General features: G+C 34.0%; 1 protein-coding gene across 1 annotated transcript; it reads right to left on the bottom strand.

The window, feature by feature from the left end:
* Nucleotides 1-2,375: 2,375 nt before the first annotated feature.
* On the bottom strand, nt 2,376-3,884 carry LOC149257071 (putative UPF0481 protein At3g02645). The gene has a single exon (XM_089454075.1). It carries the CDS (start codon nt 3,882-3,884, stop codon nt 2,376-2,378), a length of 1,509 nt encoding a protein of 502 aa, XP_089310201.1.
* Between the last annotated feature and the right edge of the window lie 19,195 nt (nt 3,885-23,079).

The raw sequence follows: 23,079 nt of genomic DNA, 5'->3' as shown, positions 1-23,079 counted from the left end.
TAATAAAAACAAAAAATTACAGATCTAGAAATCTGAAGAGAAATAAAACTTCATAGTATAGATTTCAGATTTTTAAGTATAATTTTATCATATTTGTTGTGACGAACTATCTAGTGGAATATCCACAAATGTTCATAGATCATATCTCCCCTAGTGGCCATTGTTAGATCCACGACCATAGCGATATTTTTCATCGTCACCATAATTGTGGCCACCACCACCACCATAATTGCAGTCGTGACTGCAACCTTCAAAAATCAATGTGTTGTGCCTCCTTTGATTAGACTTACTTATAACTTCGTTGATCGAACAAACTCATTGATAACTCGAATGATTGAATACACTTGGTGAGAACTCAATCGAATGAATATATTCAATGAAAACTTGGCCCCAATATGAGCTAGGTGCTTTGATACTAGTTGTTAAGATTTGAAACAAGATGATAGAAATAATGATAAAATCTCACATATACACATATAAACAATGCTTTACTTTGGAAAATCCCAATTGAGAAAAAACAAGCCAACAATAAATTTAGATTTATTATTATCCTTGACTTAAATGTAGCCAAATAAGCCAATATAGTAGAGAATCTCTTAATCTTTTAAAAACTCCAGCACATGTAATATCATGCATTCAATATCACAGGTCAAGAATTGTCCAAAACCATAACTCTTAAGCTAACAATCTATAAAAGAGTCAAGTTTAACTAACATTTTTATAAAATTTTACATATATTTTTAATAAAAAAAATTCTTTATTTTATCCATTGTTTCTATAATTCTTTTACATAACTTAATGCAATCTTTAATTATATGTATATGTGAAATTACTTTAGATCATAATTTTTAATCAAAATTTTGAATTATATGTATATGTGAAATTACTTTAGATTATAATTTTTAATCAAAATTTTGAATTATATTATTTTTTAGAGAGTAGAGTTTGCTAAATTATTAATTTTTGTTTTCTTGCTTTCTTATAATTTTCTCGCAATTTTTTCACAAAGTGAAATAGATAAGTTTATTTTATTTTTAAATAAAAATCATAATTTTCATTATCATTTTAATCAAAATTATAAATTATAATTTTTTATATTATAATTTTTTTTCTAAAATTATGAATGGATTAAATTTTAATAAAATTAATTTTTAAAACTTACTTTTCATACTCTTTAATCTTTAATCTTAATCTTCTGAAAGTAGTAAAACTTATTATTATAATCAACAATAATTATACTGTAGTAAAACCTATTATCATAATCAACTATAATTATGCGATTTGAAAATTTTAGGTCATATTTAGAATGGGTACCATTATTCAACTATTTTGAAAATTAATAGAATGTTCTGCAGTCTTCGCTACAGCGCTAAGAATTGCCACAACAGGAACAGGAGATCCGATAACCTTATTGATGGAATATCTGTTATATTATCGAATATATATTTCGGAATCTAGGTTAAAGAAGAAAGATTTATGCAACAGAAGCATAATTCTATATAAAATTTTATACCTTATATTGTATTGTAGGTCTAGCCATTTCCGGTACGACCATTTTCATGGCTGCTCATTGGAAATCTCCATCAATTGAAACCTCCTGCTTATCGTTATGCTCTTGGGCTGTGCCTCCACCATGGTTATATCCTTTTCTGAGATGGCCTAATAATTTCTCAAAACTCACTGTTTAATGTTTGTCATGAGCCTAAGCCATCTTATGGGCTAATGATGATACTGTTATTTGGATCGATTTGAGACTAGCTGTTAATGAATAAGAATACAGGTCCATTTTTAAACAAAACTAAGTACCGACTCTTTATATATCTATAAACAACTGTTTGGGAGATTTTTTTGAATATATATATATAAAAGAGATGAAACCAAGTACGTAATGATTAAAATGTACTCAAAACCACTTATATTATTAATTTATTTTTTAATATTTTACTACAACGTTATACACGTGAAAACATCTCCACTATAACATAAATATCATATAAAAAGTTATTTTTAAAACATCATAAATTTATGAAATGCATGAGACAACAAAAGGCAATTCATCGATATAAAAAAAATAATTTTAAAAATAAAACTTTTATGAAATGCTTGAGAACACAAAAGGTAATTGATCATATAAAAAAATATTATTAAAAGACAATAAGTTCTATGAAATACTAGCGACCACAAAAGGCAATTGATCCACAAGAAACATAGAAATTTACTGGTCTTTCAGCATGAAAGTTTTTAATATACAGATGGAAGAGGAAGGACATTTTCATATTGCCGAGGTACATCTTGAGATGGACTCAATTTGTAAGAACTTGGCCATCTAATTAATAAAGAGAAAAAAGATGTAGAGCATATAAACTTATTTCCTTTTAAGTAGAGCTACGAAAATTGCATCCCCACAAGCTGCAGTAAGCCTGTATGACGTTCACAGTCAAAACAAAAACCCCAACCAGCAGGCCTACAACATTCCAGGGCTTTGACAAATACTGCTCATACCACCCGTTGCATAATTTCAGAAGCGCAATTCTGCACTTGATCATGCAACACTTGTTTTTGAGCACATTTTCGAGTGCGAGTTTCAACTCTTCGGGAGGCTCGAGGTGGCCATTGGAGAAGGGCTGATGCATGCTGTCCCAGATCTTGGCTAAACCCTCGTCGGACAGAGCACTTCCCAGACAAATGACATGAGATTTCCTCAGAGTGCGAATGTCACGGGAATTGTCGATGAGGCAGTCCATCAGCTGAATGAAGTCCCTTACGTGATTGCCATGGTCGGGGTCATTCACCTCCAATGCAAGCAAGTTCCTGAAGAACACTTCAGTCTGAGCTGGGTATGTTACAGTCATCCGTGGAAGATACAGTGTGTGCGAGTATTTGTCGAACCAGATGCATTGAGAGGGCGCGGAGAAGGATTTGAACTTAATTCCGGCCCTTGCCAGCTCGCTGGCAGTGTATCCATTGATGGGAAGATCCCCGGGTTCATGACTAGTGGAGAAAAAGAAAAGCCTGCACATCTTTTCAACAACGGGAACTATGAGAAAGCTGGAGATTATTTGAAGTAGAGTCGGCTTTGCCATGCAACCCACCAAACGCACCCCCGTTTTTTCCTCCACGCCTTCGGTAAGCAGGAATTGCAAAACAATTCCGTGCATGCAACCCAGCAGGTGTGGGTGCGTCGTCTTGGGCGTCCTCTTGTTGAGTGCATAATCAATGAGCGTGTCAGGTGTTATGTCGAAGGGACACAACTCCATGTACGCCTTCCTCACCAGCAAATAATTAATTGTATTTTCGCTGAAATTAATGTTTGTCAGCGCCGGAACCAAAGCTTCTTTTACCTTGTCAAACATCTCTTTGAGCACAAACAGTGGGATCTGATTCTCCAGCATCAGAATGTCGCACTTTATATTGCTACCATGCTCACCGCGATAATGGCCGAACAAGAACTGCAGCAGAAAAAAGGAATCTACGACCATCATCAGATTGAAATTGTCAGAGTACTCACCTTTAGGAATTGAGCATTCATAGAAGCTCTCTATCTGCGTTCGATTTTCTTCGATCTTCGCAACCATGTCGTCCAAGTTGAACCCCAAGTCGGGATTCCTGGGCAATTTCTGGCAGAGGGCAGCGGCGTACTGGATCTTGTCATACATATGATTTGCCTTGAAAACATCTTCGGGTTCCTTACCATAGTGGTAAGGCCCCAATGACACAAATCGAGGAATGTAGGCATATGGACTGGCATCCACCAGAAGTGTGGCCACGCGCAAAAGCTTGCGCGACCCATCGTTCGCAACATTATATTTTGATTCCTTCATCAAGATTAGTTTAACATTTTCTGCCCACCCTTCAGGAAACTTCACCTTATCTTCAAGTTCCATGACCACTGGCAAGGAAGTTGAACACAGCAAGCAGGACACAACCCTACCCTTCTTATGTAAGGATCATCGATTAACCGTATAACCTAAACCCAAACGTTTTTGTATTCCACTCTTCCTAGTTTGTACGAACAAAATTCAAGAAAAGATAATCAGAGCGTATGCTTGATGACGGTACGTAACACGAGGGTCACGCCACTCCAACTTTCTTCTTTCTTTTTCTTTAAATATTAGAATGATTCGGTAGTTTGGATCATCATCTCGAGAGATTCTCATAAGGTACAGACGTACCACCTCTTTTTAAAAAGTGTACCATCTCTTTTTAAAAAGTATTTAGTTAGGTGTGTAATTTGTCTGTGAAATGACAATGCGATAGCAATTAATTCTGGCTTTTATATATCCAGTATGTAAATAACAAACTGTATATGACATTTAAAGCATTCGTGGACAATTGCAGCTCTAATCAGTTTCTATTGTTTTAAAAAGCTCCATGACATTCCCCTTCATCACTCAATTCTGGTCACTATCAAATCTTCTCATGGCAAAACCTTCTTTATCATACTTCTATGAATTTTTTTTTACTTCAGTGCAGTATAAAAATGTATTATGTTTAAATATTTTGATTTTTTAAATTACATTAAAATTAAAAAAAAAAAATTAATAATTATAATTATTAATAATTAAATTAATATAGATTTAAAAATAAAAAATTAGTGTAAATTGTTTATTTAGTCCAAAATATCATATTTAGAGAGATTTTATTCTTTTCAAAGTTTCATAAATCTAAAACTAAGATGAATTTAAGTTAATCAATATTGCCAAAACTCAATACCATTTTCCAAATTTTCTGGGGTTTTTAGGTATATGCATGTAAATGACCTAGGAGGTTGACTAAAATGAGGTGGTAGTCTGAAATTAGACTATTGGTTAACTTTAGAACCAATCAACTAGGCTTTACTTAGATTTTGTACTTATATTTCCTAACTTTAGATCCAATCAGCTATGCTTTACTTAGATTTTGTACTTGTATTTCCCCCTGAGGGTCCCACTTACCTGAGCAATCATTGTCGATGCTTTCTTTGGCTTTCCCTTTTGTCAAGTGCTTCAATCTAGGCCAAAGCGCCGTTGATTTCTCTCCTTTAGATCCAACGAATATCGTGTCGTCCGCTCGCCAACTAGCCCAGACGATCTCCACCGTCGATGTGACCCGTCCAATCGAATGCACATTGCACAATCTCACGCAGATTCACGCAGATTCTTGCACGATTGATATAAGGTCAAGAGCGCATGAGAAAACTAATTTTCTCATGCTACGTTGTCGCCCGCTAAGGTTAATGCGTGAAATTTAGAAATACCGTTTACAACTTTTAGAGCGTGCGAGATACTCCTTACCACTTTCCAAATACTAACCACATGCTTAATTCATATTTTAAGAAAGGCACTTAAGAAAATGTTTAATGCTTAATTACAATATTAACCCTTAACACTAATGGACTGATTTATAAATAAAGTGTTTAAACAGAGAAAAATACCCTATAAAGTGTTTAAACAGAGAAAAATAACCGATTAGGGTCGAGACGTCAATACATAGCTACAAATGAATTTTTGCACCAAAACAGTGCGTCCACACCATACTTTAATAAATTATTCAACAAAATGGACATTACAGAGTCTTGGGTCTCTCGGCTCGATTACAACAGTTCCAATCTCAAACCCTATCTCTCACTCAAACTCTAGCTTACTCACTCTGTTCTCCATCATCTAATCTTTCTGTCATTACATTGTTTCCTCTTTTATGAATCAAATCCTATCCTAACTGCATTGATAACTCAATCTCTATTTTTATCAACTCAACCATTAAATCCCTATTCTCAATCTGTGATACACACCTATTCTAACTTATCTCCTATTCTAAAAATAATACAATATTCTAATTATTACAATAATTGGAGTAAAGATAATTTTCCAGAGATCCAACCCTCTCTACTAAAATTGATTTTGACCACTCAGGTCAATGAAATTCATCTCTTGTTAGCCACAACATGTAAACATACAATCACATTGCTGACTAAATCTTTGTTTTGACAATATAAACTTTTCTTGTATGTTTTTCAGAAAAATCTGATTAAAATTTTTGGATATCCAAATTATAGCTATGAAGCTCTGGGTTTTTGAAAGTGCCCCATCTATTTCTACCTTGAAAATATCTATTCCATGAAAAATTATCATCTAAATGAAATTATTAATTATCTTTATCTAATTGTAATTATTATATCAATTATCTTTATCTAATTGTAATTATTATTAAACGCGGGCCTTTAATCTCACAGCATTCACAACAATAGAAATTGCGTTTTCATATGTTAATGCAACGTATGTTTTTACCGACATTGATTTATTGCAGCCGTCAAATTGTCTAAAAATCTTGAACCATACGAGGCGTGGTGATGAGTCCCATTCCCGTAGAGGTACCATTCCTTTCAAAGTATTCCAATTGTCTCAGAAAGCGTAAGTGAACAACTAATTATACGTAACAATTTATCCTTTTCCGAACAGAAAGGCCCATCTTAACCTTAATTTCTGATTCCCATATAGGTACAACGGCCTGCTTTATGGATTCCACTGGTCTTCGTCTGTAAAAACAAAAAGCCTGGAATGTATCTATGGAGTAAAAATAGTTTATTGTTTTTCTTCAAAAAAAAATTGATAGTAAAAATGTTTAAATTTTGTGGTGGAAATAGATTTAGTATTATTAAAAACTTCAAGAAACCTAAAATTGTGCAGCTTGATAATTATACGTCGGATTTCCAAAAAAAACTTATCTAATTTTACTAAATGTGGCTAATTTTTTTTTTAAAAACCAATTTACTTTATTTTTAGACCACCCGAAAAAAAAAAATAAATGACGTAGATGGAATAACTTATCGCTCACGCTACTGTCAACATTCTTAGAAAAAGTTGAATGATACAATACTGTCAACATTCTTAGAAAAAGTTGAATGACACAATTCACTGTTATGAATTCTAGTAGTCTCCTTTTGTACAGACAATAAGCATAAATTACCCAACTATATTTCATCAGCTTGACCTTCACTTTTTCACGCGGCGTCCACAACTATATAAGAGATTTATTTCAGAAATGTCAATCGGACTTCTCCAATAATTTAGATTGGTAGGTGATATATAGATTGTCACATACGTCACCTATGCAAATTTAATTGACCGATAAAGGACAAGCCGGTGACAGCATTCAATGATACTCATGATGGGTAGTGTTTGCTAATGAGATATGATTATTTGCAAAATGATAAAGTGAAATTTTACATGCATTCCACATGGTAAAACATTCAACTAAAATATAACTATAAATTAAGTGAGCTTTATAGTTTTTAATTACATATCTTTTCTAGTTTGATAGGGTATTATATAATATTTAATCTAAAACTATTTTTATTCAGCTAAAAGCTAGTTTTGGGCCCACTTAATAAAATAAGTTAAAGGTCTAGAAGCATCTTGAAAAGTGGAAAGGTGTCTGTATCTCTTACGGACCACCAAGAGATAATTCTAGGTGGTGTGATTTTCCTTGAATCATGGTGCATTTGCAAAGATCAACCAATGATTGTTGTTCTCAAAGCTAGTTTGGCAACTGAATTATGATTCTTACAATTAGTTTGACAACTAAGTTAAGATAAGTTCTCACTCATGATTTAGCAACTGAATTTTAATAGAAAAAAAATATATTCAATTAAAATTTAATAAATATTTTTTTCATTCAAAATTTATGGTCCAAAAAGCTATAACCTATTTACTAATATTTAAGTAATCACATGAGTTGAAGGATTTTTTTATCCCCATTAGAATTTAGTTGGAGATTAAAGTTCATGACCTTACCAACCTTGTGGAAATCCAATTCGTGTTATCAATATTTGACTAAACACTTTTTTTTTTGTATTTTTAAGTACAAGAAAAACATATTATCATCCAAATCACTAGGGGAGAGATGCAATTACCTGTGCGCCCTCCTGTCCACCTCAGCTGCTAATGTGGATACACCTGCCAACCTTGTACGACACCTGCCGAGTAGCTCCTTCCACGTGTTGTGGTGGGTAGGGGCATTTAAGTTTGCAGTTACTTTGCCATTTAGGGTTTCATTCCACCTGTTTTATGCAATGTCTTCTTTGCCCTGAGTTGTTTTGTTTGGGTCTGGTGTGTGGGCGATGTGCTCTGCCAATGATGGCTTGGGACTACTCAATACCGGTCCACCTTATCGGCCATTCTTGAGATGCTCACTGGGTGAAGTTGCTTGCAGTGGTTCATTAGCCATTTAAGGTTTATGGTGTGGTTGCTTAATTGCGCCTGGCATTACTGTTTGCACACGTTCGTTTCTCGTTCAGGGTTTAGGATTTTGTTGCTTTATCTATTTCGAGGGGGGTTTAACTTTGTCGATGTTGTTGTTCGTTTTGCATCGTCAGGGGTTTACAAATGTCATTGTTGTTGTTCGTTTTGCGTCGTCAAGGGTTTACAAATACCTTAGTTGTTGTTTCAGCCTCGTGACTTGTTGTTTGGGAAGAAGCCAGTGCGAAATTTAACCAGTTTGAGGTCCATGAAGGTAAATTAGTAAATACATGGGCTTTTTTCGAATTCACTGTAATTTGTTTGTATGTTTTTGCCCAATTGCTACTTTTTTCATGTGTTTTGGTTGCAGGTAATTTGTGTGGTTGTTGCAGAAAAAGGTATGGCGAGGTCTGGGGGACGTTTGGACACGGTGGTGGCTTCTGCATCTATCGGATAAGATTCTAAATCCTACCAGCCAGTGTGTTTTTCAACACTTAAACTTGTTATTGTTTTTTTGAACACTTGAATTTGCTGGGAAATTAGCTCTTATTGAATGTTTTCTGCATTTTCCTCTTATTTCTGTTATGATTTCTGTCGATTCTTCTTGCTCTGTTACCCACCCTGAACGTGAGTTGTTTTCTTAATTTTTTGGGCGCAATGTTTGATTTAATTTGACCTTAAGTGTAGCCCATGTACCCACTAAATCTCAGGTGATTTCTTGAGTCTAAAATAATTGATACGCTTAGGAAGCTCATCTAGTAAGCTACAATTTGATAAGTTGGGGCTATAAACCCCCATCCGAGGTAAGAACCTATAGCTGGACGCTGCACTCAAGGGTGATGTGATTTAAGTAGGGTGTGAAGGGGATTGAAATGCTCTGTGGTTCATCTAATTTGTGCTGTTTAGACCTTCTTTTCCTTCAAATAGGATGCGGGAAATTGTTTTTCTATGGTCTGATTAGCTCTATAATGAATTTTGATGCGAAAATCATCTCTGCGGTGTTTTTTGGATATTTGGATTGAACTGTTATAAGGGTTATCTGATTTGTATATGGTGGAGTTTACTTTCTACGGTATCCAAGGGGTAGCCTCGACCCTATGGTTTGTTTTGGGATTGAAATGCTCTATGGTTCATCTAATTTGTGCTTTTTAGACCTTCTTTGCCTTCAAATCTATGTGGGCATTTGTTTTTTCTATGGTCTGATTAGCTCTGTAATGAATTTTGACGCGAAAATCATCTCTGTGGTGTTTTTTGGATATTTGGATTGCACTGTTATAAGGGTTATCTGATTTGTATATGGTGGAGTTTACTTTCTATGGTATCCAAGGGGTAGCCTCAACACTATGGTCTGTTTTGGGATTGAAATGCTCGTTCATCTGATTTATGCTGTTTAGACCTTCTTTGCCTTCAAATCTAAGCAGGAATTTGTTTTTTCTGTTGTATGATTAGCTCTGTAATGAATTTTGACATGGAAATCATCTTTGTGGTTTTTATTTTATATTTGGATTGAACTGTTATAATGGTTATATGATTTGTTTATGGTGTAGTTTACTTTCTATGGTATCCAAGGGGTAGCCTCGACCCTATGGTTTGTTATTGGATTGAAATGCTCTGTGGTTCATCTGTTTTTCGCTGCTTAGGACTTCTTTACCTTCAAATTTGATGCGGGCAATTGTTTTTTTGTGGTTTGATTAGCTCTGTAATGAATTTTGACGCGGAAATGATCTCTGTAGTGTTTTTTGGATATTTGGATTGAACTGTTATAAGGGTTATCTGATGTGTATATGGTGGAGTTTACTTTCTATCGTATCAAATGGAGGTCCTAAAAAAATCACACAACTAATTACCCGACCTTATCAATGTGAGATGGAAGATTGTTTTTATTGCCAAGTGTTTTTTTGGAGGTAAATTGATTTGTAAGAGCAACTTTGCATTGTGTTTGGATTTGAAATAAATTGGGTTATAAGGGAAATTCAATGTTGAGAGTGCATTACCCATTTGTATTATGTTTTAATTGGAAGTACATTGATTTATAAAGGTATTTTGATGCTCATAGTGGGCAGACCAACCCATTTGCATTGTGTTTTAATTCATTTATGTATTGTTTGGAATAGAGTCTGTGGTAATATGCAGAGATTTCACATTCGAACTTCTTAGACAAATACTTTAAATGCAGTGACTGCATTAATCTGTGAAATTCATTTTCTGATTCATTCTTCTATAACACTTACAGTTAAAAGATGTAATTGCACTTAATGTTTGGGTTGGAACGAATGTACTTGTGTATTGTTGTTTCATTCCTTTGTGGCATCTGGTTTGTGGAGAAATCTAGATTTTATGTCATTTTGGAAATGGTTTTGGTTCTGGTCATATTTAGTCTATTGTCTTATTGAGTTTATATCAGATGGATCTAAGTTGTCCTTTTGTAACTTGCCATCTTGAGGAGCTTCTTTATTTCTCTGTCTCCATATTTGTTGATGTATGGAATGTTAGGTTCTTTGACATATTTGTTGATGTATGGAATGCTAGGTTCTTTGTGAATATGAAACTTTTATATATTAATGAATTTCAAGTGCTACAATTTATAAAAGGATAAAAATCCACAAGTTGGTATAACCATTTCTCTCATATTATTGAACTTATTCCTAAAATTTTCAATGCTTCTTTTAATTACAATACAAGTTTTTTGAGCTTATTCGAGTGGATTCCTCTTTGTCAAATTTTTTTTTCTCCATGATCATTGTAGTCATTAACTCTAAGGGATTTTAATTTGTCCCAAAATTTGGTAACATACGTAGTGGCCAGTAGAAGGATTACAATTTATGTATTATTGCATTATGTTAAAGCAATGAATATGGAAAAATCATTGTCAACTTGGACAAATCTTTTTGCTCTACATTTGTGTAAAAATAAAGTTATGAATATGGGAATTATTTTTCCATCAAGTCAAGTGTTTGCATTGCATTTGATGTGTAGTATATTCATTTATAGGAGTAATTCAATGTCCATAGTTGACAACCCAATTGATTGTGTTTCAATTGGAGGTAAATTGATTTATAAGAGCAACTTTGCATTGTGTTTGGATTCAAGTAAATTGGTTTATAAGGGAAATTCAATGCCCAGAGTGCATTGCCCATTTGTATTGTGTTTTAATTGGAAGTGCATTGATTTATAAAGGTAATCTGATGCTCATAGTGGGCTGGTCTACCAGCCCATTTGCATTGTATATTCATTTATAAGAGTCATTCAATGTCCATAGTTGGCAGAATTGGAGGTAAATTGATTTGTAAGAGCAACTTTGCATTGTGTTTGGATTTGAAGTAAATTGGGTTATAAGGGAAATTCAATGCCGAGAGTGCATTACCCATTTGTATTATGTTTTAATTGGAAGTACATTGATTTATAAAGGTATTTTGATGCTCATAGTGGGCAGACCAACCCATTTTCATTGTGTTTTAATTCATTTATGTATTGTTTGGAATAGATTCTGCGATAATATGCAGAAATTTCACATTCAAACTTCTTAGGCAGATACTTTAAATGTAGTGACTGCATTAATATGTGAAATTCATTTTCCGATTCATTCTTCTATAACACTTACAGGTAAAATATGTAATTGCACTTAATGTTTGGGTTGGAATGAATGTGTTCGTGTATTATTGAACTTATTAGGTAGATACTTCAAATGCAGTGACTGCATTAATCTATGAAATTCATTTTCCGATTCATTCTTCTATAACACTTACAGTTAAAATATGTAATTACACTTAATGTTTGGGTTGGAATGAATGTACAGTTAAAAGATGTTTGGGTTGGAATGAATGTATTTGTGTATTGTTGTTTCATTCCTTTCTAGCATCTGTTTTGTGAAGAAATCGGGCTTTTATGTCATTTTGGAAATGGTTTTGGTTCTGGTTAGATTTAGTCTATTGTCTTATTGAGTTTATATCAGATGGATCTAAGTTGTCCTTTTGTAACTTGCCATCTTGAGGAGATTCTTTATTGCTCTGTCTCCATATTTGTTGATGTATGGAATGTTAGGTTCTTTGACATATTTGTTGATGTATGGAATGCTAGGTTCTTTGTGAATATGAAACTTTTATATATTAATGAATTTCAAGTGCTAGAGTTTATAAAAAGAGAAAAACCCACAAGTTGGTATGATCATTTCTCTCATATTATAGAACTTATTCCTAAAATGTTCAATGCTTCTTTTAATTACATTACAAGTTTTTTGAGCTTGTTGGAGCGGATTCCTCTTTGTCATTTTTTTTTCTCCATGATCATTGTATTCATTAACTCTAAGGGATTTTAATTTGTCCCAAAATTTGGTAACATAAGTAGTGGATAGTAGAAGGACTGCAATTTATGTATTATTGCATTATGTTAAAGGAATGAATATGGAAAACTCATTGTCAACTTGGACAAATCTTTCTGCTCTACATTTGCATAAAAGTAAAGTTATTAATATGGGAATTGTTTTGCCATCAAGTCAAGTGTTTGCATTTCATTTGATGTGTAGTACATTCATTTATAGGAGTAATTCAATGTCCATAGTTGACAACCTAATTGATTGTGTTTCAATTGGAGGTAAATTTATTTATAAGAGCAACTTTGCATTGTGTTTGGATTCAAGTAAATTGGTTTACAAGGGAAATTCAATGCTCAGAGTGCATTTACCATTTGTATTGTGTTTTAGTTGGAAGTGCATTGATTTATAAAGGTAAACTGATGCTCATAGTGGGTTGGTCTACCAACCCATTTGCATTATATATTCATTTATAAGAGTCATTCAATGTCCATAGTTGGAAGAATTGGAGGTAAATTGATTTGTAAGAGCAACTTTGCATTGTGTTTGGATTCGAAGTAAATTGGGTTATAAGGGAAATTCAATGTCTAGAGTACATTACCCATTTGTATTATTTTTTAATTGGAAGTAAGTTGTCCTTTTGTAACTTTCCATCTTGAAGAGCTTCTTTATTGCTCTGTCTCCATATTTTTTGATGTATGGAATGTTAGGTTCTTTAACATATTTGTTGATGTATGGAATGCTAGGTTCTTTGTGAATATGAAACTAATAGCTATGTATTTTTTATGTTCACTGTTTTATGGAATTTTCATATTAAAATAAGTGACTTGTTCAAGATTTCATTATTCATTCATTTGTCATCATATTTACAACTCAGTTATAAATGTATTGTAAATCATTTTGTGTGTAGAGGCATGGTAGAAAATCCCATTTGCATTCTCAGGTAAGATTTATACATTATAATAGACTATAGATGTTCCTTGTAAAATGGATTTTGGTTACAATGCCGTAAACAATATGAAATAAAACAACCTAGGTTGTAAGCCAAAATATTTCCGTGACAAGAAAAAGATACAATCCATCCAAAATCCACATCATAATGTGGTTACAACCAAAAACATATGACACCCATATTCTTTATGGCCTTCAGAATCTTGAGTGCCAAAACTCCCTGAGTTACCTGCTTGAGCCAGGTGGGTTGGCTTACCTAAAAAGGGTTGATTAGGAAATTCTTGATTGCTGCCATATGATTTAGTCCAATTGGCACCTTCCAACCATGGAGGAATTGAGTACCCATACCTCACATTTGCACTACTAACCCCTACATTAAGTGGAGGTGTGTGATAAGCATACATAGAATTGACATGCCCTCTACTAGGAATAAGGCAAGTGGGTAAACCCTCAGTTTGATAGTGAGGCATTTGAATGTTTATGAGATCTTGGACTAATGGTATACTATCTGCAACATTGTCTAATGTTTTTGAAATAATCATGGTTTCATCAGCTATGCTTGCATCATTGTCAACCATATTGATCACCCCTTGTTCCTTTTCAAGCATTTGTTGTGCCTTTCTTGATTCATTTTCCTATCTTGCCATTTGTTTTTTTTGGTCCTTATCTTGCCTTGCTTTATCTGATTCAAGCCTTTCATTTGCTCAACGTTGTGCTGCAACAATCCTTGTTGTCTTATTCTCCTTGGCTAGATTCTTCTTTTTCGGTTTTAATTCTTGCATTTCAAATTTATTTTTTTCAAACTCAACTAACTGGTTTATATAGTCTTATGAGGTGAGTAACTGTGAAATTTGTCCCAAACGAAGACTACTTGGTGTACCTTGCTTTTTTTTACATTGATACTCTCTCTACTAGTAGCTTTAGGAACCGACCAAGTATCTTCTCCACCCCTCCCACCTGCATGTCATTGCTTGGTAATTCCCTTTCAGTATCTGAGACAACTGATTGAACTATATTGTTATCTTCATTTGATGCCTCATTATGTGCTTCATCTTCTTCCATTGATCTATTGTCCACAAAAAAATGAACAATTTCACTGTTCAATTCTATTGGTTGTGAGGGCATGTTCATGCTTTGTTCATTGGTTGTTGAGACACTATGCTCATTCATATTAATCATGGATTCTACTAACCATGATGGTGGGGTTACTTGGATTGGGAATGTCAATTGGTCATTGTTAACCACATGTTCAAAAATGTCATTAACAATATCAACAACATAAGTTTCATGTTCTTGAGTTGGTAAAACGATCTCCAAGTTACTGTGAATTTGTTCATGAGTATACTATGTTTCACATATAGTTTCAACATCTTCATCATATAAGTGTCCTTGAGAGAGGGAAATCATATTACCAACTGCAACCACATCATCATGTTCATCTACTTCTTGCACTTCAACACCTGTTTGGACATGCTCGTCTTCCTGACCATCCACATGAAACGCTTGGCCACAACCAGTATCATGCATAAGAGCATCACAATTCAGTGGCCAGATTCCTGTCCTCCTAAAGACAACCTTGATATTTGATGGTGTCAGAGCCCTTTTAAAATCTTTACTTGCAAGCTCTTCTAGCTTGAACCTTCTCACCTCAACCCCTGGATTCTTTGCCATCCATGCAACACACTCTAACTTGAAATAGTTCTTGAAAGGGCCAACCACACTAACATCAAGGGGTTGCAATCTATGAGTGGTATGAATAGGCAATGCCAATAGGTCGATGCCTAAATTGTTTGCTTCCTCAATTATTTGTACAACAATGTGTCTCCCATGACCATCTAATATCAAAAGGTGTCTGTTATTAGGTGAGACGCCACCTGATATAGATGCAGAAAAGTGACAAAGCGAATTTAAAAATAGTTGTTTAGTCATCCATGCATGGGGATGTGCAACCATGCATGCACCTGGTTCACAGTTTTGTATATAGTTTTTCAATTGATTTTTACCTTTGAATAGATAAAATCCTGGGAATGAAGTACCAATTGCATTGACACAACATAAAATAGTTATCCACTCCTTGCTCTTAGGCAAAACCTTTGCGACATTTCGGCTCCCTCTCTTGGTAATTACCCGCATGCCACAATTCCTCCCTATCTATACACCTGTTTCATCACAGTTCCATATATGGTTTGCACCATAAGAATGTTTATTGTAAGCACTAGAAAGAGTGTCATAGAACTTCTGCACAACTGCATGGCATAAATTTAATGCTTTGTCTCTGTGAAGGCCCTCAGATGTACGTAATACAAGGTCTGGATGCCTTTTTTCAAACCCAAACCACCATGATTTACCAGGAAACCCATATTTGAAAGGGTTTGGCCTCCCTTAACAGATTTGAGCAATTGTGGATTTGAGTTGTATCAACTCTAGCCCATGTCCAAATTGACCCATCTCTTTACACCACTCAACCACCTCGACCTCCTCCTTGTCAGTCATAACTGTAAGAGGCCCTCTACATTTTGTATGAGTCAGTCCATTTATCCAATAATGTATTGATGAGGGAGGAATACCATGTTTTTTTTTGCAGATGCCCGAGCTGAGTATCCATTAAACTCTATGTTGTCAATTGCAACTAACATTTTTTCTTTTTTTCATCCTCTTATAGCGTTGATATTTTTATTTGAACTTTCCCTTGGACTGTTGTTGACAGTGGCTCTATGGGTGATGATGTGAAAACATCAGCTTCAATCGCATGGTCATCCTCAACAACATTTCTTGGGGCATTGTTGACATTCACATCACCTATCCTATCCTCATCTGACTATGGACATCACAACTGGGCACCCCTTGTCACTCTCCTTCCACTTATCCTTGTACGAGAAACATAACTAACTCTTGCCACAGATGCAACAACATGCAGAATTATTGCATGCATTTAGTTAAGAATATTTGAAAATTATGCTTTCATACAAGGAAAAAATACTTCTACTTTATTACAGGGAATTATCAACATTTATGTTAGTATCCTTGAAAAATCAAATCTATAGAATCATTTTGTTGTATGTCTTTAGAATTATCAATGATTGTTGTTTTGATAACTTGTTTTTACACTTAAAATACCATGACTATATTTGTACCTGGAAAAATACTATTGGTTTCCACCTTTTTCTGGTACTATGAGAAGACTCCTCTACTTATTGTTGACTCTAATGCTTCATAAACTTCTGAGTGAGGCTTATTTTCTATTGGCACTATCCTGGTTCCTTTTCTAGTTAAGATGTTGATCTCGTAGTTATTGTTGTTTGAATTAATTTGTTTAGATTCATGTTTGTGTTTATTGTTATTCATAGTGACCACAAACATCCTAGGTTTGGATTGGGAAGACATGGTAATTTTGAAAGTTGTTTGGTTGTTGAGGGTAGCCTTAATTGTGTTCTTGGACCTAGTTTGCAATTAAATTTAATCCTTAAATGCTGAAAAATGTAAAGTCTGACTCTTTTGGAGACACTCACAGACATCCTAGGAATTTCAACTGTTATTTTATAAACAATTAGTTTAGTTCTTTTTTATAAAATGTTATTTAAATTAAATTGTTTAGCCTCATGTTTGTCAATATTGTTTAGTTTCATTAGGTCTCTAAGTACCATGTCTACCTCTACTCACATATTTGCATGCTTTTAGTATTGAATTTTCCCAAAAGATCGTTTGGGTTTCTACATTCTTGTCATCTGAGCAGACCCGTCTATTTATTGTTGAATGTAATGCTTCATGAACTTTTCTGTTGCTTGTTTTCCCTAGGTTTCCACCTTATTTTGGTACTATGAGCAGACCCCTCTACTTATTGTTGATTGTAACGCTTCAGGTACTTCTGCATTGCTTGTTTTCTTTGGGGCTATCCTTGAATTCTCATTTGTGTTCTTTGGCAACTTCGAGACCTAATGTCAATACTATTGTTATTCCTATAGCTAACACTCTTCAGACATGAAGGAAGCTCTAAGAGGAATTTCAACTATAAAAAGTGTCACCCGGTTCCTTTTCTGGTTAAGATGTTGATTTGGTAGTTACTGTTTTTTGAATTAATTTGTTTAGAATCATGTTTGTTATCGCAATTGAATTCATTCATGGCCCACATTGTCTCACCAAGTGGATCTGCATTGTCAATCATGTAGTTCAAGTAGTGTTTTCATTATGTTGCTTTCAAGTTGAAAAGAACTTACATCATATCTTATAATTGACCCATAAAATTCTCTCATTATTGTAATACTTTTGTCACACTTTCCTTACTACTTGTCAACAAACTCAAAAAGCTGCAAAATTCTCCCAGCCATTCAAATATCAAGATATTAGATTATATTAGAGCAATACGAAGTATATTTATTGAATATGAGAATAATGCCATCAATATTAAATTCTATGGATAAGAGAAAATTACCTATTTTGCATGGCTCAAAAGTTCATTAGAGTAATCACGATTAGATTGTCTAAAGACTATTGAAGAAACTTCCATTGTAGTAGAAGTTTATCATGCAAGATTTGATCTAGGATTGGTACTGTCAATATTGTAGGCTTGTCTTGGTGTTTTCATATATTCTAGCCTCTGCCAACAGTAATGGTCTGAGTTACCATAACCAACCTGAGAACATATTGAAGGGAATGATGAGCACATTAATTGACCAAGTTCAGTCTAATTGTAATACTTCATAATTTTATGAGGAAGGCATAACATTTCATTCAAATATTGAGCACAAGATTAATCTCTCAATTTATTATAAAAACATCCAGTGTGAAATACAATCTAACCCATTCTATTAATTATGTTACTTAAATATAGACTTTTCTTTGATCTTTTGACTCAACAATCTAACCCATTTTATTAATTATGTTAGTTAAAGATAGTCTTTTCTCCGATCTTTTGATTCAACAACTTGTGGCATGGGCCAGTGTTCGCTGCTAAACTGAATTAGAAAGCTTTGGAACATTTTAATTACTGGTAGTTATTGTTGTTTGAATTATTTAGTTAAGGTGGCCAACTGTCACAATTTTGTTATGGCTTGAGATATGTTATCAATAAAGTTATTTTGAGCAAGATTTAGGTAGATGAGCCCAATCAAATTGCCAATAGCTTTAGTTATGGTACTCATCATGCTATTTTCAGCCATATTTAGGGTAGAGAGGGGATTGGAATAGTGAGATCATTGTATCCAATGGAAAAAACCTGGAGAGAAGTGCAGTTACTCAGAAAAGTTAGAATACTTCCACTAAGATTATTGTTTCTTAGGCAGAGTTTTTTTGTTCTTTTTCATCTGTAGCTAGCCATACTAGCCAATACCCTTCATTATGGTTGTGTCATATTTTCCAATCAACTTTAAAATGATTCAAAATATAGGAAAATACAAAAAATATATATTTTCGTGAAATTGAAACTGTAAGAACTGAAATAAAAACTGTAAACTATAAGAACTGAAATAAAAACGATGAGAAATGAAAATAGAACTGTAAGAAAAATGTGTTGTAATTGAAATAACTAACTTGAATATACTGTCAAATGTTTTGTGATGGTTTGTCTCCAAGGCTGGTGAATAATTTGTATGCATAACATGCAACTTCAGCAATGATTAAACTTCTTTTATAGTTTTTTGCGCTTGAATTTAGTTGGTGGTAAAGATGGACATGGATTGCAATGGCTTCATTTTGAATGTGTGATCTGGATTTAATTGGATGTGATCCAATGGTTGGGAATTTGTTATTTGTTGATCCATGTGCTTTGATCTGTTTTAATGAGAAATAGAATGGGTTGGGTGTCATTTATTGAACACAATGGGTTTAAATGTTATTGGGTTGGGTGTCATTTATTGAACACAATGGGTTTAAATGTTGAACAACATAGCAGTTATGGTTGACATACATTCACTTTTATTATGTGCAGGTATGGATATTTATTTGGACTACATAGCTTCAGTTCTGATGAGTGGGGGTTCAAGTGATTGCTACTTTGTACTTCTGGAATAGACCATTTTGGAAGGATTTATGGTTTTATCTGTTTTCTAGTTGGGTCAATATGATTTGTACTCTTAAGTATTAAGATACTATTTATGGACAGTTGTGGGCCCAGTCAATGTTTTGGGAAATTTTGGACATAAATTAAAACATATTTGCACTTAATGTTATTTATTTTTGTTTAAATATTGGTTGCACAAGTCTCAACTTATGGTGGTTTGGTGGGACCAGTACTATATCAATTACTAGTCCCTACACAACATTAAACATCTCTCCTCTATTATCTACATCCATGTTTGCATCACCAAAAAACAGATAATATTGCTTCCAATTATAATAGCGCACAAAACCTTGAAATCTATCAACAATTAGATGTACAATATTCATTTCACACTATTTTATACTATAAACTCAAGACATTTCAAATTAACATGAATAGGCTTTGAAAATCAAATTAATAAGATGGGGGTTTGAAAAAAAATTTGTACAGAGAAAGTAAAAACATAAAAAAACCATAATTCACCTTAATGCAACGATCTTATAAATATTTTATAGGATGAGGCTACCTCATTATCTTCCTTAATTTAATGAACTTATCGGTTATATCTTGTAGATTATCAAATAGGGTTAAATTGATTTGATATCTGGAATGTCGTTAAGTTATTCGTGGGAGACTACGATCCTTGCATTTATAAATATAAGTTGTATTTTCTCCCTATAACAAACTTGAAAGTGTTTTAAATTAATATTAAGCTAGCGAAAAGGTATTTTGAGATGTCTAACCTTCAAAAATATTTAGGACTTATTACATTATTAATTCTAAATATTACTAGTATGTGTTAGGTTCGGATACTAATAATAGATTTGCTGAATTTTTCTATATATATTATAATCTCAACTTAACACAAATGATTAATATTTGGTTTAGAAATAAATTAGATCTAATATTAATATGGAACATTATAATTATTTATGTAGCGATTTATGAATACAATTTCAATATTATTATGCATACAAGTTATAGAGCAGAGGGTGATAAGGATGGTGTAAAGGTCATCAAAATTTTGTGGGCAAAAAGCCAGCGATGTTAAGGGTTGGTGTGGCCTAGGCCAAGTGTGATCCCCTAGTGATTTTGACAGTTTAGATGCCCTTGGGATGGTGTAAAGGTCACCAAAACTTTGTGGGCAAAAATCCATCCATGCTAAGGGTTGGTGTGGCCTAGGCCAAATATGATCTCTTAACAATTTTGATAGCTTAAGTTACCTTGGGTCATGACTATTTGTTATAACAAACCAAAAAAAGCCATTAATTTTTGATGCATAATAATAAACACTTTTCGTATTTAATTAGGCATTAAAATAATAAAATGAGTTCTTAAAAAGAACCACCCCATCATCAACCAATCCTAGCAACCATTCAAAAAGCACAATGTATTTACGTTACTTGGACACCCTAGTACATGCACCCTCGAGAGCATGCAACTCCTTGAAATTCAATTCTAGAATCATCCTGACACGTGGGTTTCTGGGCTCCACGTCATCACTTTCTCAAATAGCGCACACAACAAGTAAGATCATGATTTTAATATTTTTTCTTTATAAAAAGTCCCCACTTCCACCACTGTGCTCCAATAGCCCACTAGCCTGAAAGCCTGCAACATTTCAGAAATTCAATTTAAAAAAACCTTACGGGCATCCAAGCATTTGGGTTCCATGTCACCCTAACATGTGCATGACCCACATTTTCATTAATTCATGCTTTTGCTTTATTTATGATAAGTGGTCCTCTTCGCTCACATTTCTCAATTCCAATTAATAAAGACTTACGCTCCTCTCTCTCATCTAGTCATCCACGCCTTATTTTCCCGAAACATTATTTTATTTCATTATGGGCTTTTCCCCTTCTGGGCTATTATTATATGACTCTTGCTCCTCTTTTAGCCGGATACTCGAAACCCTTGAAACTTTACCTAATTAAAATTCTGAATCATTATGGGCACTTTACTCCTGAGTTATGACATGGCATTCTTCACGTGCCCCCCCCGCCTATCTCTTGTCTAGTCAATTTAACGCTTTGATTTATGGTGGTCGCTAGCACATTTATGGTTGAAAAGTGGTTAATTTAAGAAGTTAAACTGACATTTTACAATTCCTTTTTACTGTTTCCCTTAATAGCTTTTCTTTTCTAATTTCTTCTTCTCTTCCTACGGGAAAGCTTTGATAACTCTCGCTCAAGATTGACTCCTCTACCTATGGACTTATTGCAGATTCCCTTAGAAAAATGTGTCTCTTTGAAGGACACAAGGGTTTCTACTCAAAATTATGTTTCCTTTCAATTTCATCAAACATTAACAACAAACTCTTGAGATTGACCCAAATATGGAAAAGGTATGGAAAGAGTTTGATCAGATCATAAAATAACCAAAGCAAGGGACAAAAGAAATCATAAGAATAGATGTAAAGACTACTTTTCAATAGAAAAATCCACAAAATGATCCCATCCTTGTACAAATGACCATTCAAGAGCATACAATATTTGAAAAGACACCAGTGCCCACTCCTACCTCTATTATTCTTTCCAATCCTACCTTTGAAATTTTCCTCAACATCGAGGAGATTCCTCCTATGGATATATTTAATAGCCCAATGCATAAAGTTGTGTTAAAGAGAGGAAAAAGAAGAGGAAATTGGATCAATCTCAGGCTTTAGTCTTAAGAAAAGCTTGTTAAGCCACTTTTCTTAAAGTACTATGGAAAGGATCCTTTGTTGTGCCTTCTTATGAACTTGGGAAATTGACTAGGTGCCTATGCCTCTCCAACCATGGATAAAGTGATAGAGGTACAAGATTTGCTGAGAGAAAAAGAATTATAGATAGACACAATGGAGTAGGGATTCATGAAAGAAAAGGATCAATTGAGAGCACAGTGGTAAACAAAGTTGAATGAGAAGGATATCATATTAGCAGAACTGTGAAAGCAATTTAATATACTTCAAATTCACAACAGAAGTTGGAGAAACTACAGGCTGGGACCCCTCATCTAGTTAAACTCAAACAAGAGGCATATGAGCTTAATGCTCAGCTCCAAAACCAACAACAACTTTTCTGTGAGAAGCTGGGTTTGATCCAAGTACAATGCAAGTTGTGAAATACCTGGACTAATGAGTTAGTGAATACGGAAACCTATTATGATGACACTAAACAATACCTCCAGGAGGCACTGAAATGGGAGATCAATGCTGAGGGAAAGAAACCTAATTTTCCCAAAATTGATGAAATAAAAAAATCCATTGTCTTCAAGAGCTGGAATGCCAAAATTCGTTTGGTAGGGAAGTTGATCGATGATGCACATGATTTCTCAAATGCTATAGTGGAATCCATTAATGATTCATTACTTGAATCAAATCTAATATCTCGTTGTTGAGAGGGCTCGTTGTGACAAGTAAACATATTGTAAAAGGATTGGATTAAGGAAGGGGAAAATTTTGTTAAAATAATTGACCAATTAACTAAGGTCAATCTTGAACTTAATTGGCAATTATTGATCAACCCTCATAGTCATTAGCTGGTCTTGAAGTCACTTACCAATACTTCCATTCAAATGCTGCCACT

The sequence above is a fragment of the Pinus tabuliformis genome, chromosome 6 (genome assembly GCF_031772625.1).
Source record: "Pinus tabuliformis cultivar Carrire ecotype Pingquan chromosome 6, CPIR1, whole genome shotgun sequence".
NCBI classification, from domain to species: Eukaryota; Viridiplantae; Streptophyta; class Pinopsida; order Pinales; family Pinaceae; genus Pinus; species Pinus tabuliformis.
Note: the sequence above shows the minus strand (reverse complement) of the source record. Positions and strands in the feature narration are given on the sequence as shown.